This window comes from Heliangelus exortis, chromosome 3 (genome assembly GCF_036169615.1).
Source record: "Heliangelus exortis chromosome 3, bHelExo1.hap1, whole genome shotgun sequence".
Taxonomy (NCBI): Eukaryota; Metazoa; Chordata; class Aves; order Apodiformes; family Trochilidae; genus Heliangelus; species Heliangelus exortis.
This window is the reverse complement of record NC_092424.1, coordinates 44,567,024-44,585,348: the sequence shown is the minus strand read 5'-3', so window position 1 is coordinate 44,585,348 and position 18,325 is coordinate 44,567,024. Positions and strand designations below refer to the sequence as shown.

Sequence of the window (18,325 nt, the reverse complement as noted above, 5' to 3'; positions counted from 1 at the left end):
TCCCCAGTGCAGCTGCCCTGCTTTAGTAACTTCTGCTGCTGTTTCTCCCATGCAGAAGGGAAGCAAGTTCTCCTCCATTTTCTCTTGGAAGAGTAACTGGACTGCCCTAGTCTGTATGCCTATGCATCACCTCTCCCATTCTGCAGATGAGATTTAGTTTAAAGACAGTGGCAGATCTGACTCAGACTGTGATCTGGATTTAGTTTTCATCAACTTTTGCATTCGTGCAACTTTCTGCTGAACAGAGAATGGAAGTAATTTTTATTCTTGCCCATTCAGAAAGGAGAGTGCCTCTCATTTGCTGGGGCAACTAAAGAAGCTAAAATTGCATTGCATGTATTGGTATTCTTAACATGAAGTTGCATTCACACTACACATAAGATTTATTATCCCTGCACTAGCTTTGGCACCCACAGGCTTACAGTTAAACCACAAGCTATTTTGTCAGTTTTAAGCATTGTTCACATTCTCAGGGGCTTCCGGGGAGCCAGGATGGGAATACTGTGGCAAATTACAGTGCTCTGCTCTTCGATTAATTTGAGGCATACACCTCCTTGTGCTGAACAGATCTCATTTTCCTGTTTTAGATTCGTGACTTTGCTGTTCTAGATTCTTCATAATGTTGTCACAGAAGTAAGATGCCCGCATGTATTAACTGGCTATGGTGTGTTCCCTCTCTCCCCTTTTACCATGTATCATCTCGGCTTTGACCTTTGGACTTAAGGTTGCAGCTTTATTATATGCATAGGGAAGCCCTCTTTTAATGCAGCCTTAGACACTGCTGTGGTGTAAGTCATATGTATGATTATTTATGTGAACAGGCAGATTAATTCAAAGTCATTCTAAATAATTAAAGTCTGCAGAGCAAACTTCAGTGCAAGTGTGGGATCATCTTCTGCAAATTATTTTAGCAAATTAATAAGAAACGGTCCTTGATAACCTGAAGTGGGGCAGGGTCTGAGTTTCTGGCCCTTATGTGCCATGCATGTCTCAGAAGAGCAGGATTTTAATAATTACGACTGCAATCAGCAGTTAGACAGTAAACCTTGTGCTTTTCTCAGCCTTTCAGTGATGGCTGAATGCTTGCAGCTTTCAGCAGAGCTGCAGCATATCCTGTTCCCCACCCTGACATGCCTGGCTTCTTCTGCACATGCAGCCAGGGAAGGAGGGTGACCAGACAGCCTCCTAAACACCACATTCTTCTAGTATCTGGATAAAAAATGGCATTACAAAGGGTTCTGTTCTCCAGTCTGTCTGTCTGTTTATTCTACCCAAAGCCCTCCTGATGGACTGATAGCAGAGAGTAGGAAAAGCTTTCTAGTGGTAGAGGGATGGTTATTCACAGAAAATTCTAAAGTCTCTCACTGAATTTTGGTAAACACGAACAACGAATTAGTAATGTTTTGGCACAACCAGTCTGGGGCAGGAGAACAGACTAAATGACTTCTTAAGACTTTTTACTCCCATAAAATATAATGTCAATTCTTTGACGAAAATACAGGAATTCCTGCCTGTTGCAAAAGTGTCTATCCTCTCAATACTGCTAGCATACTGTTGAGTATCTACTTGAAACCTTGATACAGTTCTGCCCTGTTGTTCTTCAGAAAATATTAATCTTTCAGTCTCACTCCAGGTCATCTTGGACAACAAACAACTTTTTACAGTTAAAAATCTGTAAGTGCCAAAGATTATATTTGTTTTGCTGAGGACAAAACAAAATCAAGGTGAACAAAAAAACCTATGTCGTCATCTGTTTGCTATCCCTGCATGATTTCCCTTCAAAGTTCTTGAAATTAGTATTTGCAGTACTATTTGGGAGATATTTTTGATAGTTTTATACACTCAAGTTATCTCCATATGAGAACTTCTCTACTTACTCTTAGATCTCTTCAAATAAGTGTAATGAAAATTCTTTTTTTCATTCCACAACTTGTGTCCTCTCCAGAATATATGGGTCTATAATGTAATCTAGCCTTAAATCTATGAAGTCATGGTAAAAACACCCAAGAAATTCCTTGCTTCATTTTAGCAACCTGAGTAATGCACTGCATTTGCCCAGGCATATAAAAACCAGCCAAGAAAGAGTGGAATCAAACCAAATTATTTTAGCTCTCTTACAGAGGTTTTTCCTACAGCACAATTTACATGTCCTTGCCTTTGTGCTCTCTTGGATAACGTCAAAGGTTCAAGATTACCCAGGCTTAAACTACAGCCTCTTGCTTTGATGGTTACCTATGTCTGTCTCACCAGCTGATCTGTAAATCAATTTTCTTCACCTACAGCTATATAGATGCTGCTTGCCTGGTTAGGAAGCTGTTGAAACAAGAGAGAAGTAATTTGTAGTTTCCTCTGCCTTACAGACCTTTTGCTTTAATGTAAAATGTATCCCTAGGTATTCCTTCTGTTTCTGAAGTCACTATGTTTGTGCCAGAGAGTTTGCTTTTCTAACTTATTGTAGATCAGGAAAAGTGGTATCTTAATCCAGTTGTTGTTATCAGTGTGTAATTTGTAGTCTTCTAGAATATCATGAGTCTCTGGAGATTTCCACTAACATGGATTTCTTTAACAATTGCTGGTACGTGCTGAGATCATCTTACAAATTGCAACCCTTTAAAGTGATTTCAAGCTCTCTATACCTGTTTATCTTAGGTTATTATGAAGGGCAGCAGTATTTCACTTTAAGAACCTGTATAATGAAATATGAACAAATCTAATACAATGAGCAGTAAATAGAAGTTAACTTTTTTATTCAGCCTTCTCCATCTAAATCACATCATAAATAATGAAAGTACTGAAAGACAGGGGTAGCTGCTCCAGATTAAATGTTAATTAAATACACATTCAGAGAGACCTTAGAAATTGGGTCTTTAGGCACCAAGTCCATTTGAAGAACCCACCAATACCTTTGGGACCACCAGCATGACTCATTCTTCAAGGGGCAGTTATGAATTAAAATCAGGGCTTCTGGACTAACCTTTTCTTCTCTCTCCTCTTCAATGGTCTGAAAAGTATGTTCACTGAGCATAAAGCTACTATTTGCAGAAACATGCAAGTGTGTTGCAGGCTTTGTTTGTTAACTACTGCTTTTTAAAGGCTATATAAACCACAACAGTTTTGTTCAGGAGATGGAGGTGCTGAGCTATAGCAAAGGTATATTAGAAAGAGCATTACGCTTTGCAAGATCTACATAACATACAGTCTTCTTGTTGCAATTTTAGAGATTGTTTTATTATGTCTCTTGGCAAACAGTCTTAACTTTCCCATGGTCTTCAAACTAGAGGGCCACATTCTGTACCTAACACTTGAAAAACCCTGCTGACTTTACAATTTTCTCTGTGTATCTAGCTGGTCACAGAAAAAAGCAGCTGATGAACTTAACTGAACATGTTAAATAACACCTGCATATCTGGCCTTCAAAATGTCCTTCATCTGAAAGGCAGTAGAAAACAGGCAAGACATACTTAATACACAATTCCAGAGGCCACAAAAATGAACAAATTGTAGTTTTGCATGAAATGTCTATTTCAGTTGTTTTCTCTGCTGTTATTTTTTTTACTAGACATAGGAAGAACCGTGAAGCAGCCAGTGAACTTCTGATGAGACTGAAAGATAACAGGGATCTGCAGAAGTTTCTTCAGGATTGTCAAGAGGTAAATTATGCCCTTTCACTTTTATCACTAAGCTGCACACTGCAGAAGAACATTCTTACCTGTTATTTTATGAGAACTGGAATACTCAGCATTTTGCAGTCAATTTTGCATTCAGTAGTATTTACTGTGGAGTAAACAAATAAAAAAACAACCAACCAACCAAAACCCTGCAAAATTTGATCTGTTTGGTTTTTTTTCCCCTCATAAACTGAATTTCCTTTTGTCATCTAAGCTAAAGACAAGGCACTGCCAAAAGCAATGAAGATTTTTTCTACTGGGGTATAAATTAATCATGTGGAATCTGGTGGGATTAGCACTGAACTCATTAACAATTAACATATGTATGTGTCCTGATGCAGGAGATTTCAAGTGATTTCTACAAAACATTGGTCAGAAGACTAGAAGGTTGGGAATAAGAGGGGAGCAGGATTGAACAGGATCATTTTTAATGGGTTATTTATCTGATAGTTTGCATGTGTTTAAAATCATTAAGTACTAAATCATTTTAAAAAGAAGAAACCCATCCCAGGTTTTCTAGTGACATACATGGACTGTTTACATTGAAGGCAACATTTTAAAGTTAGGAATTATCTTGTTCCTACCATGAGGAATTAATAAAGTAATATCCAGGTTATTTCATGTAGTACTGACAGATATTAAAGAGTCTTGCCAGTGATACATGTTAAAAACTAGCTACCTTTACCTGAAACCTGCAAGACAGCTGACTATTACAAAGCTGTGCCTTAAAATTCAAAAGTCAGTACGTTAGCAGCACATCTTACCCAGCTATAAGAGACTGGAGATTGCTGCAGTGTGTGGGAATGGAGTTACCCACAGATGAAATTCCATACAAAAACCCAAACAAAATGATGATCATAAACTGGGCAAGTGATATTTACTGCTTGGTTGCCTATTGGTTATCTATTTTCCTGCATTGCATAAGCTAACTATGAGCTTAGCTTAAATTGCTCTTCCCTTGGTTGTAAAAACATGACAGATTAGCAAGAATTCTGTGGTTACTAGCAGCAGTCTCTGGTACAAAAATCCCCTAGAAACTCTTCTAGCCTCAGTGCCAATATGGTTGTGTTTGCTGGGATCTGTATTTTCCCCTATATTACCGAAAGAAAAAGGAAAATATAAAAGCTTCAGTGTCTGGCTGCCTGAATGTCTTTTCCTCACAATTGTTTCTCTCCAGCCACTAAAGCTGAGTGTCCCGACTGTACAGTTCAAAGACAGAACTTTCAATACCCAAATACAAACTTCTCCAGTCTTTCAAGGTGCTAGCCTTGACGATAATTGGGTGATGGTTTTCTGAGAAGAGAGTTGTAATGAGACTTAGAATTTGCCTTAGCATGACTACAAAGTGCCTACTGATAACCTGGGTTGGACTGAAGGGGCTGTGTGATGGAGCACGCTGTCCCGTGGGGTGGAAGGGAGCCAAGGGAACACCTCGCCCTTCGCTTTTTCATTAGCACCGACTGTGAAGCTGAGAATTGTTGGCAAACAGAATTCAACCCGTCTCAGCTTCACCTGGCAATGATCCTTCAGCCTTCCTGCCTGCTGCCTTAGGGACGGTTTTCCACCCATCTGTCGCTTGAGGAAAGGAAGAGTGTTTGCTGCCGCGTGATCCTTCCCCAGGGCAGCCGCTTCCCTCCTCGGCTGCTCCATGCTGAAGCGTTACTGTGGCTGTGGCCTCCTGCCCCTTCCTGCCCCAGGCTCACGGCCAGGGGCTGTATTGCCAGGATAAACCTCCCAATAACAGCCCAGCACTGCAAAGCCTTTCCTCTGGGTCACAGATGAGGGAAAACGGCATATTTTTGTTAGTAGGCAGATACACTGTCACGGGTTAATCCTGAGGTGTGGCTTTTAATGAATGTGTCAAATAAATTTGCGAGTGAATTAAATGAAGATTGGCAGCAGAAAATCCTGAGGAGATGTGATGAATTTTCCTCTTTAGTTTTCTTTGACTTCCTTTTCTTTGCCAGCTCACCTTCAAAGAGAGTAAAGCTGATCTTCCTTCTAAGTACTTAAAAGTCCCATCACTGCCTGGGCGGATTTCTCAAGAGACACCAGAGCAAAAGCATTTGGCGAGATTCTGCACATCAGAAGTTTTCTGCCTCTTGGCAGAGTGTGCTGGCAGGTTTTGTCCTGCAGCACAGACATCTGTGAACCTGATGGCCCAAGACAGGCTGTGTCAACTTGGGTATTTGCAATGTCTGGGAAGGGCAGCAGCAGTTGGTGCTCTTTCGGCTTCCCTTGTTGCTCTGCCAGTTTTACAGGGGGGTTGTCTCTGCCTTTCCCTTAGTTCTTGCCTGGTTTTCACTGGTCTTCTGGGAGCAGAAAGAAAATTTTTTGTTGTAGAGGTGCAGAGGATGGAAGGAAGCCTAATAGCTGTCTCTCCAGGTATCAAAAGTTTAGGATTTTTGGAGAAATGAACACTTCTAAGTGTCAATCTAAGGCACTGTTTCAGGGAATGGTTGCATTATTTTTTAAATCTACTTTTGCACTGCACATAAAGACTTCCAGTGACTAGAGTGACTGCAGAAAATATATTTTAATAGTCATCTCTTAAATGCTTTATTTGCACATCTGTGTTATTAGAAGGAACATAACAATATTGGAAGAGTCAGAAGTGAGTGTTTTATCCTGACAGCCACCACATATCATCTGTGCCTCCCTTAACCCCCTCTGTTTATTTGAATGATACTGCCTTTCTTTGGGAAGCATTTTTAAATCCTTAGAAGTCTTAATGCTGTGGCTGGGTAAAAGCAAACAGTGACAGACAAGCAGTGCAATTTGCAGAGTACAGCAGCTGTCTCCTACTCCAGCAGCAGGAGCAAAACCACTAATTTTGGGTTATATAGTAATCCCTAATACAGCCCTTGATTGTTAAGTATCACAGTAGCCTGTTAGAACTAAACTTTGCTGCCTGCAGAGGTCTTAATGAGTAGAATCATTTTTCTCTTTAGGCTCAATAGCAAGACCAGATGAGGAGTTTCTTTGATTGCTATGATAGATTTTTCCTTTTTGTGGAGCTTAACAGTGCCTTTAAGGGACAACTTAAAAGAGTCTTGTGAACACTAAATGGATTTGTTGCCTGGTGTCCTGAGCACACAGGGGAGAACTGGCAGGTCTTGACCCTGCTCTGTTACTCTTCTTGTCAGGGAGCATCTTTGGCAGGATGGCATTCCTTGCTAAAGTGGCTTTCCAAAAACAATGCTTAGATTTGTTTTGACATTTTCTACTTGGGCAGGCGACTATAAATATGCATAAAATGCATCTTTTCCAAATTCTGTAAACATTCCTGTGGATGTGTTTTTTATCCACACCAAAGGGGTAGATAAAGCAGCCAGACTCATCATAGGAGGAAATGTGATATTGGCTGCTATGATCATTTTCACATTCCATTTGCCCTTGGCAAATAATCTGTTGTCCTGATTTGAGTTCTAAAGTATTGATTTTCTCTACTGATTATCTGGAAATTGTTCTCATTGTCTTTGTATAAGCAGAAAATCAGAATAAAATAAATTTTGGATTTTATATAATGGGAAAAGGAAAGTCTTCAGTACCAAAGCCCTGCTGAAGGTTGGACAAAAATATTATTTATTTAAACCTATACAGAGAAATGACTGTGGGGGAAATGTGATGTGATCTAATAGTACAAAAACCTCTATCTGCATACTTTTGATACAAGCAGAAATACAGAATTTCTCATTCAGTGTTACCCTGAAAAATTTATCTTGAGGCTCTGCTTAGTTCTGAAGCTTGCCTTTTGCATGCCCCTTTAGTTGTGTGTACTGTGCAATGTCCCCAGGAAGTCAGCCCAGCTCCACAGGGGTGTGGTGATGGCATTCCAGTCAGGCTTGAGCAGCACATTGAGTAATGTTGGAAGGGAAAAGCGGTACAAAAATACACTGTGACCAATAAGTAGGACACATGCCCTGGTTTCACTTGCTCTTGAACAGGGAGAGACCTGTGTGTTTGATTTTGCTTATCATGGAGTTGATTCCTTTCTGCTTGAGTCATGGGTTATTTATATATTTTCACAAATACTTGTGTGTTTTCCTTTTCAGCTCTCACTCTGGATCAACGAAAAGATGCTTACAGCCCAGGATATGTCCTATGATGAGGCAAGGAACCTGCATAGCAAATGGCTGAAGCATCAGGCGTTTATGGCAGAACTTGCATCCAACAAAGAATGGCTGGAGAAGATAGAAAAGGTAACTAAAGCACATCTGAAAAATGCCTTCATCTTTGTCAGAGATAGTTATGCACAGAAACTGCAGAACTGGTTATAGAACCCATATCTCTAGCCAAGGTAAAAGAGATTTCATTACTGTACAAGAAGTAACTCACATTGTGTCTCTGTTTAACCCATTTTATTCCTCATCGATGGTAAATATTTTTTTATCAAAGACATTCTCACAGAATAGTCACTGGCTAGGTAACCAGTTTAATTTTGGTTTGTATTTTTTATCTGTTAGAAGGAAGATATAACCTAGTTTTCATACCCAAAAGGTTAAAAGAGCAAATGTGATTTGAGCTTATAAGGTAGAACTACTTCCTGGGAAGTAACTTAATGTAGGCAAGTAACTGAATTTAGTCTCCCATGCTGCCACGCTAGTTTTCATTCAGGACTGTAATCAGGCTGCCTTTTGCCATGCAAAATTAGTAAAGTACAGCCAGTTTTGTGATTAATTATGATTCACAGCTCTCTATCAAGTTCCTCTGAAGGCTTTGATATTCTGTGATGAGCTGTGCTTCTCCTCCCCACTTGCCCCCCACTCTCCCTCCTTACTCAAGTGCAGTTTTGGAACACTAAGGAGGTCTCCTCTCCTCCAGTGGGTTTCTGTTTGGTGTAAGTTAGCTTAATTGTTCATTTCCTCTCCCACTTTGGCACTCAGTATCCCATCAGAGACTTTTCTGTGATCTGCAACTATCAATACCCTTTAATGGTGTAATTAGAAGGCTGCTCTTAATACAAGAAGCACTTTTTTAGTGGTGCTAATACATCCTCGACTTTTGCCTCTGAAAAATCAGATTGCAGCGAAGTACTGAAGTTGTGTACATACCCAACTGCAGCTGATAACCACAGTATTAATGTTGCTAGTGCTCACATCTATTAAATGTGCTGGGTTTCAAAAGTTGTGTTCACATCTCAAGACCACCCAGGTGCAGAGGCATATCTAGAAGAAAATATTTCCCAAACGAATACCGTCTTCATAAAGGCAAAAAGATATTTTAGGTCCAGGTGCTCTGATGTTGCTAGGTACAGCACTCTTGCTTCCCACAGAAGATTGTTCTTGAGTATTACCTTAGATCCCTGGTAATTGCTGTAACCCATCAGCATAAACCTCTTCAGTTGCACAGCTCAGTAATGGTGCCATAAGGTCCCTCTCCCAGCTTAGGCTTCATTGCACTTGTGGTGAAATGGCCCTTTCACACAGACACATGGGGCTGGCTGCTTTGCTCATGGCTGAGCCTCAGTAGCTCTCTCAAAGGAACATGTGTTGTGGGGAAGAGAAAGGAGGCCTTGCTTGACCTTCCCAGTGCCAGGAAACCCTTCTTCTGGCAAGAGATGGACCAGGGAGCTGGTGTTCTGGAAGGATTCAGAGGGTAATTGTAGACATAAAATGAGTGGTTGATGCTGCCAGCAGATGAAGAATCCTGAGTGCTCACTAATCGGCATAATTTGACTAACAGCCTGTGAGTGCTTCCGAGGAGGTATCATTTTGTTGCTCTTTGCTTTGCAGGAGGGAATGCAGCTCATTGCTGAGAAACCAGAGACTGAAGCTGTAGTGAAAGAAAAGCTGACAGGTCTCCACCAAATGTGGGAAGAGCTTGAATCTACTACCCAGACCAAGGCTCAGCGTCTCTTTGATGCGAACAAAGCGGAACTTTTTACCCAGAGCTGTGCTGATTTGGATAAGTGGCTGAACGGTTTGGAAAGTCAGATTCAGTCAGATGACTATGGAAAAGATCTCACCAGTGTCAACATCCTACTGAAGAAGCAGCAGGTAAATAAAGTGCAGGTTGCAGAGTGAAAGAAAAAGAACAGATGGGGTATCCTTTCAGTTTCAAAAAGACTTCATTTGCTTTTCTTTCTTCATGTTGTTGTATTGTGTCTTTAAGAAGAGCCAGAAACGAATCAGCTTTAAATTTCTTAATGCAGTTTCTACTCTATACTGTCTTTCTTCCCCCATTACTGTCTCTGTTCCGTCTCCTGATGTAGTCCTCTAGACACTGGTCATTCCCTCTCTGTACGTGGGTGCCAGTCAAGACCGTTTTGCTGTGTTTCTGTTTAGATGCTAGAAAATCAAATGGATGTTCGTAAGAAGGAGATAGAGGAGCTGCAAAGCCAGGCCCGGGCTTTAAGTCAAGAAGGAAAGAGTACAGATGAAGTAGATGGCAAACGCCTTACTGTAGAAAAGAAATTTTTGGAGTTGTTGGAACCTTTGAATGAAAGAAAGGCAAACCTGCTGGCATCCAAAGAGATCCACCAGTTCAACCGGGATGTAGAAGATGAAATTGTGAGTACAAAAGACATTCCCCAGACACTAGGGAAATATGACATCTATCACAGGAAGAAACCTTTCAATTGTGTCTCAATAGCATGTCTGAGTAACTCTGTTTTTTGTCTCTTGTGTGCACCAGTCTCTCTCTGCTGCCTTAGCTGCATCTGGGTTTGCTTGAAACCATATGTGTCTTCTTCTCTTGCTTTCAGTTGTGGGTTGGAGAGAGGATGCCTATAGCTACATCTACTGATCATGGACACAACCTCCAGACTGTGCAGCTACTAATTAAGAAAAATCAGGTAAGTAGGTGCCCTTAGAGCCCCATACCTGTTATTTCTCTTTGGTGTTCACTAATTTAGGACAGAAAGACTTGACATGAAGTGATGGGTGCTTCAGTGGTGATGTGCTATGGGGTGGTGGTGTGACCACCTGCTGATGACATGTCCATGGAGGGCACAAGCCCCGATTTGTCCACATGAGCTCATGGCATGTGTTTTGCTGCCCTTCTGGAATTAAGACTCCTGACTGGCATTTCTTTTTTATTCAGTGCAGTGTCTCATTAGTCTGCTTTTCTTCTGTGTAGACCCTTCAGAAAGAAATCCAGGGACATCAGCCTCGTATCGATGACATTTTTGAGAGGAGTCAGAACATCATCACAGAGAGTAGCCCTAATGCTGAAGCAATTCAGCAGAGACTTGCGGACTTGCAGCAGCTGTGGAACCTCCTAATTGAGGAGACAGAGAAACGCCACAAGCGCCTGGAGGAGTCTCACAGAGCCCAGCAGTATTATTTTGATGCTGCTGAGGCTGAGGCCTGGATGAGTGAGCAGGAGCTCTACATGATGTCAGAAGAGAAAGCCAAGGTGAGGAGCTCCGCAACAACACTAGTTAGGTTTCAGTTGCTTAGCTAGAGGGAGAGGGGGGCAGGAGACACGATTTAATATGTCTCCAATGTAATGGTAACGTAAACAAATTTAATTCTGTTGTGAAACCTCAAATTATCATCTCTTCTATCTGTTATGACATCTCTGATACTGTGGAGGATAGGCCTTGCTGTAATGAGTTGGTGAAGTATCCTCAGGCTGTGGATGGCAACTGCTTGCCATCCTTTGCTGTAAGACCAGAGTTACCAATGCAGTGCAGTTAGCAGAGATTTGCTATTAGTTTTTAATCACTTGGAAGAGTACAATGCACCTGTGAAACAAGCCTGATGGCCACTCAGTTGCACCGGTACTGATTAGAGGTTGACCTGCTAAAAAGCGGCTCCATGGAGAAGGACTTTGGAGTCCTGGTGGACAATAAGTTATCCACTGGACAGGAATGTGCACTTGTGTCCGAGATGGCCAATGGTATCCTGGGGTGCATTAAGAAGAGTGTGTCGAGCAGGTCGAGGGAGGTTCTCCTCCTCCTCTACTCTGCTCTAGTGAGACCACATCTGGAGTATTGTGTCCAGTTCTGGGGTCCCCAGTTCAAGAGGGGCAGAAATTCAGTGAAGTGCAGGTAAATGGCAGGAGTTGAGTATGTATGAGTATGTATGACTCTCTTAGTTTAGCTGTCCCTCAGATGGACAGCCGGGAGAGCATATTTACAGCTCGGCCTAGCTGCAGAAGTCACACCTCCTCACGGTCCCGCTGGATGCCCTTATGGGTAACTGAGTTGACTTCTGCCCCAGTCAGGCTGGGGCATGTGGTGTTTTAGGACACCCAGCCCTATCAGTGGACTCACCCCCCACTCGATAGAACTACCAGCCATTCGGTGAAACAAATTAGTGACAGTGTCACTGTCCAAAGCCTTGCTCACGGGCAACGTTGAGCGAAGCCGTTTGCCTTGAGGGTGGGCATTCGGTCATGACACTGTCCCTCACTGACCGCCTAGCCCACGGGTGTTATTAGATGGGCAAAGCTTGGGTATGCTTTGAGGGGAGCTGCCCTTGCTCTTTCCTCCCTCGTGTTTGTTATTTTTACCTATCCTTCTCAGTGTGGAATCTCGTGATGATTACTATACCATGACATCGTCACGCGCTGGAAGGTGCCAGCAAATCGGACATGACAGGTGGATGGGCCACCTTTACTTAACCCAGAATAGAGAGCTTCGTGCTCTAGTAACTAGCCAAATGCCTCGTCATCTAATTAGTGGTACACATGAATGGATGAATGAGATTCCCACTGTCCCTACCTGTTATCCAGCAAAACCACAGCCAAGGGAGCAGGCTTGGTGGAATCAGCAGGGAAAGAAGACCCTGTTGAGCTTGACTTACTAGAGAGTCCAGCTTAAGATGATGAGGATGATCAGGGGACTGGAACATCTGTCACATGAGGAAAGGCTGAAAGACCTCAGGCTCTTCAGTCTGGAGAAAAGAAGACTCAGAGGGGATCTTAGTAATATTTATAAATATCTGACGGGTGGGTGTCAAGAAGGGGCCAGTCTCTTTTCCGTGGTGCCCTGTGATAGGATGAGGGGCAGCAGACATAAACCGTAACATAGGAAGTTCCACCTCAACATGAGGAGAAACTTCTTTGTTGAGAGAATGACAGAGCACTGAAACAGGTTGTTCAGAGAGGTTGTGGAGTTTCATGTAGAGACTTTCAAGACACAGCTGGACATGTTTCTTTGTGACCTTCTAGGTGATCCTGCTTTGACAGGGGGATTGGACTCAATCTCCAGAGGTCCTTTCCAACCCCTACCATTCTGTGATGCCACTAGTCATTAGCTTTTACTCCCAGTGAAGTGAAATAGGAACAGCAACTGACCTACCAAAGAATACATGAACTGAGTGTTAAGAGTGCTGTGTCTTACTGTTATTTACATAGATGCCATGATAAAATAAAACTCAGCTTTGTATCAGTATAAAACATTTTTTGGGTGGTCAGTCTTGGGTTTAAAAGGAAGACTCTTTTTTCATATCTAAGCAATGCAAATAAAAAGTAATATTAATGCAAATAGTTCATCATGCAAAATATTTTTGTGAACAGGCTTATTGGCAATACAGTTAGCACTGAGAGTTGGGGGTTGTGTTTCTTAATCGTAATAATACGCAGAAAGTTTTGATCACAATTTCTCCAGGCACTCTGGTGCAGAATCCTTTGGCATGGGCTCCATTGGATTTTTTTTCTTTGACCCCGGTTGTCATTGAAAAGCCCAAAAAGTGGTGTGCCTGAAACTGTTCCATTTTTCTGAGCCCTGCAAAATCACCAGTGTTGTATAAACACACAAATAGTTTCACAGAAGAGGAAACTCGGCATGCTTGGTGCACAGCTGATGTAATTTTGTTCTGAATCCCAGAGGGGTTGTTGCACTTACTCTTTCACTTGCTGTTTTGCTCTCTGTGGGTACCATTTGCTATGATCTCAGCTATTAATATATCATTGTCAGAACAACTTGTCTTCAAGCTGTATTTGGGAGCAGTTCTTTATAATCTTTCTGTCCAACACTTTTTGCTCACACACCAAGTTAGACTTGCTCTGTGATGTCTTTCTCTGGAGCAGGGGACCTGACTGTCATTTTCTTTCACCATTACAGGATGAACAGAGTGCCGTGTCCATGCTGAAGAAACACCAGATTTTGGAACAAGCTGTAGAAGACTATGCTGAAACTGTGCACCAGCTTTCAAAGACCAGCAGAACTTTGGTGGCAGATAATCACCCAGAAAGGTATTAACTGCTATTTTTAATTGGATTATGCGTTCTTTCAGTAGTTCAATCACTTCACTAGGTGGTTCTGACAACAAAGAGTAAGTAGCTCACAGGGGTGCCCAGAGGGAGTTCAGCCTCACTTGATTCAACATGCATGTTGGACCACCCTAATTTGGCCAGAGACAGGGTCCTGAGCAGGGTCAGCTGATGATATCTGGGTAGTACAGGACACCTTTGTTATATCCATTATACAGGCCAGCAGTGTCAGGTCTGCCAGCACTGCTCAACCTCACAAAGATAAAACAAGGGCCCATAGTAATTCTTTCAGCCAACTTTTCTGACCAGCCCAGAGGGTCACAGTCATATATCCTTCTCTCTTAGCACAGTGCTCCCTGGGATCTGCCTTCTCTCTTGGAGATTCCAGTATAAGCGGAGATTGTAATTGGATGCTTTAAACATGAGCAAATTAACATCTTGGTTTTGATGAATTTCTCTCACCTTTCATAAATTACTTTTCCTGTGGGAGAATTCAGGAAGCTTAAAAACTGTTTTGCTGTAAGAGCTGCAGCTAAGCAAACAGAATTCTCCATTGGCTTTGACTTCAAGCCTGATTTGATGTATCTAACTGCTCTGCCTTCACAAATAGGTAGACTGTCCTATCTTAAGAAAGACTCTCTGCCTCTGGTGAGAGATTATTTAACTCAAAAGCACTCTCTTGTGGCTATGAGAGTGGATTTCCTGGATGAGATGACTGAGCACTGGAATAACATAATCAACTTTACAAGGCAGAGTGAGGGCAATTTGACAGGGTTATATGGCTCAGACAAAATATATGCAAAAACTATGGCAAGTAGAAATACCAATCACTTTTGGAAATGCTGAGCTTTAGGGAGTAAGAAACCCCTGAGCGCTTCTGAACTGCAAAGCAGAATTATGAAAATGAAATGCTCCTTGCCTCAGCAACTCAGATCCTGTCTGTAATTGTGTGGGAAGGCTTTGGTGTGATCTGTGGTCAAACAAATGAGAGCCTGGTTCCCAGCTCCACTCTCCAAATTGCAGGGAATTTTAAGTACAGGGCAGAGAAGTTTTCCAGCTAGTGCAGTCAACAGAGGATTGATCCAGAGTTGCCGAGTTAAAGTCATGAATGCAGCAGAAATGCATTCTGTGAATTAAATATCTTGAGTGATCTTTGTTCTTTGAAGCCATTTAAAAGACAGTGAGGACTCAATGCTCTTTGTTTCCAGCGAGCGTATCAGCATGCGCCAGTCCAAAGTGGACAAGCTGTATGCAGGCCTGAAGGATCTAGCTGAAGAGAGAAGGGGTAGGCTGGATGAGAGACACAGGCTGTTCCAGCTGAATCGTGAGGTGGATGACCTGGAGCAATGGATCGCTGAAAGGGAGGTGGTAGCAGGATCCCATGAGCTGGGGCAGGATTATGAACATGTAACGGTGAGTTCTTTGGCCGTGGCTGCAAGTTGGCCTTCCTTTTCTGGGTACTGGATGCAGCAGATGGTTTATATAAATGGGTGGTTGGCTTGCTTGGCTTGCTCAGGCCAGTTTGGAATCACAGCCCTGCATGGGCCTGTCACTTTGCATTTCAGATGCTACAGGAGAGATTCCGAGAATTTGCCCGAGACACTGGAAACATTGGACAGGAGCGTGTTGATACTGTTAACCACATGGCAGATGAACTCATTAACTCTGGACATTCAGATGCTGCAACAATTGCAGAGTGGAAGGATGGACTCAATGAAGCCTGGGCTGATCTCCTGGAGCTCATTGACACGAGAACACAAATTCTAGCAGCCTCTTATGAACTGCACAAATTTTACCATGATGCCAAGGAGATCTTAGGACGTATTCAAGACAAACATAAGAAACTGCCTGAAGAGCTTGGTAGAGACCAAAACACAGTGGAAACACTACAGAGAATGCACACAACGTTTGAGCATGACATCCAGGCACTTGGCACCCAGGTGTGTAGCAAGCAAACAGCACTGGCTGTGGGTGTGGAACACCCTGTCTCCTGTCTCTTGGCCTCTCTGTGGTTGGGAGACAGAGTGTTGCCAGCTGCTTTCCAAGTGTATTTCTGTGGGAATAGCTTCACCTGCGTCATTTTCTTATCTGCCTTTCTGCTTCTCTGTCATTGCATTAGGTTGATCAGTTTATCTAAAACAGCAGTCCATAAATACATGGATTTCTGAATGTGTAGGTAACTGTTGAATGCTATTCCATTTCCTTGGTTGAAGAAGAAATCATAAAGGCAGGGAATTTCTGTATTGATGTAAAGTAAAACAGCTCCTGACAGTCTCAGCCTGCTGGGTACATAGGAGCAGGGAGTGGATGGAGAGGCATGAGGGTGACACACTTAAGCTCCTCAGAGGACCTTTTTCTGGTTGTCTCAGCGCACTGTGAGGCTGATAGCGGTTGGAAAATAACTTATATTCAAATTAAAAAGGATTAATTTGACTTAACATATTGTCTCTAGTTTCTGAAAGTCATCGAAGGGATACAACATCTGTAAAGAATATATAATGTACCAGAGGTAATAGGAAATACAGGTTGCAGAATTTTTGGTCCTTAACATTAGTCTTGAGTGTTACATTAATTGTGCTGGAAGCCACCTTAGATTTGCCTGCTCTCTATGCCATGTTCACCTTGATGAGCACAGGACACAGCTGTTTTGTCCCATGGAAGAAATTCCAAAGGATACTTGCAGGATCAGGGTTGAATATGAAGGGAAGTATAAGCCAGGTTGGGGTTTTTCTTGTTAAAAAAAACAAACAAAAAGCTGTAGTGAACCCTCCTCTGCTATGCACTTTTTATTTTTCTTTTCTGAGAGGCAAAGGAAGTCTGAAAACCTACACATAAGCTTTCTGGTTTGGTTATGGACCTGGGCTTTCTAACTTAAATATTGCTTTTTTCCAATGCTTCCTATTAGCAGTCTGAAGAGATTTAAGGTACCTAGTCCAAGATACAATTTCTAAAAGCAGCCAAATTTGATCTAATTCTGAGTCTCTTGAAGCCAAGTTATGTTAAATAGAGGGCAGCAGCTGTTCAGACAGCACACAGGGGATTCTAAACCAAAAAACAATGTTCAGCTGCCAAAATGAGAATTTCAGAAGAGAGCAGGTTGCCTAAGGGAGGAATTACGACTGCCTGCATTTATCCCAGCAGGTCAGAAAAGATATTTTTTATGTCCAAGCTGCATGCCAGCTCTCGATTATGTTGCAGTTTACATAGTTGTTTACTTGAGAATAAAGGGGATATAGCAACCATTTGATTTGATTTTCTAAGTGTTTTATTTCAGAAGCTGTAGAGTTTGTACATAAAATGTGAGACATTCACAAAATATCAGTCCCAGTTTATCAAAAGGTAATTATAATAAAGACCTAAATGAAGAAATATGTTATCAAAGCACTTAGAATTGGTTTTGTGTGAAACAGAGCACTAAGATGGATCACTGTGACAGTGGCATATCTGTGCTTGTAAACAGGACACTGTTCAATTTGATGTGAAAAAAAAAATTAGAGAAGAGTTAGTAGAATTATTCTGGTCTCAAAAAAAGATGTGAAACAGTCAAGAAACAGCATTTGATGCCCTAAGACTGTGTTTGAAAGGAAAAGATAGTTCTACTAATAGAAAAATCTTTGAATTTCCAAATTTTCTTCTGCTTGAAGTTATCATCTGCATCTTTGAAAAACCATCTCTGTCAGTTAGAGTAGTGGTTTTGATACAGGCATTCCTGAGTACTATTGTCACCTGTGTGAAAGAAAATTGGATGATGAAAATAGTCCCTGTTTGCTGGGACATTTAGCGGTCTCTCACAGGAAGTTTAGGCTGTGGCAAATCTTTGTTGTTGGCCCATGACCCAACAGTCTCCTCCTAAAAATTATTCTCACAGGATATACTGAGTTAATAACAGAACAAACCTTTTTAGTATCAACAGATCAAATACATTTGCAGTGACTTTAGAAAGTCATTCATATGATGAATTAGCAGCTAAAACTTCCCCATGTTTGTGACTCGGAAATACCCAAATGCTGATGGATTTCTCTCCTAATAACACACTAGGTGAGACAGCTTCAGGAGGATGCTGCACGCCTCCAGGCTGCCTATGCTGGAGACAAAGCTGATGACATCCAGAAGAGGGAAAATGAGGTCCTAGAAGCATGGAAGGCACTGCTGGATGCCTGTGAGGGCCGCCGGCTTAGACTGGTGGATACAGGAGACAAATTCCGATTCTTCAGCATGGTTCGTGATCTCATGCTTTGGATGGAAGATGTCATCCGACAGATAGAAGCCCAAGAAAAGCCAAGGTAATGTGAAGTGTCTCCTCTTCACTGGGAGCTCAGGCTGTGGGTCAGTTGAGGAACATTGTAAAAGACTCAGCATCACCAAGCCAGGAATTCAAAGAGGCTGCTAAAATCTGATGGTGGTTTAGCAGCTTGCTGTTGTGTATTTGCTGCCTAGCAAAGGCTGAGGGCTGCTGCAGTAATTGCAATGTAAAATTGTGTTCAAAGAAGTTA

The 18,325-nt window shown here is 42.0% G+C and overlaps 1 protein-coding gene across 4 annotated transcripts in view; it reads left to right on the top strand.

The window, feature by feature from the left end:
- Positions 1-18,325, top strand: part of SPTBN1 (spectrin beta, non-erythrocytic 1) — a 129,514-nt gene that overhangs the window by 97,091 nt on the left and 14,098 nt on the right. For all 4 annotated transcript variants that reach the window (XM_071740411.1, XM_071740414.1, XM_071740413.1 and 1 more), the window contains 10 exons: positions 3,560-3,650; positions 7,724-7,870; positions 9,404-9,667; positions 9,956-10,180; positions 10,375-10,464; positions 10,749-11,027; positions 13,684-13,814; positions 15,041-15,245; positions 15,398-15,772; positions 17,871-18,115. In XM_071740411.1, coding sequence (XP_071596512.1) covers positions 3,560-3,650; positions 7,724-7,870; positions 9,404-9,667; positions 9,956-10,180; positions 10,375-10,464; positions 10,749-11,027; positions 13,684-13,814; positions 15,041-15,245; positions 15,398-15,772; positions 17,871-18,115 — 2,052 coding nt within the window. The remainder of the gene's footprint in view (positions 1-3,559; positions 3,651-7,723; positions 7,871-9,403; positions 9,668-9,955; positions 10,181-10,374; positions 10,465-10,748; positions 11,028-13,683; positions 13,815-15,040; positions 15,246-15,397; positions 15,773-17,870; positions 18,116-18,325) is intronic.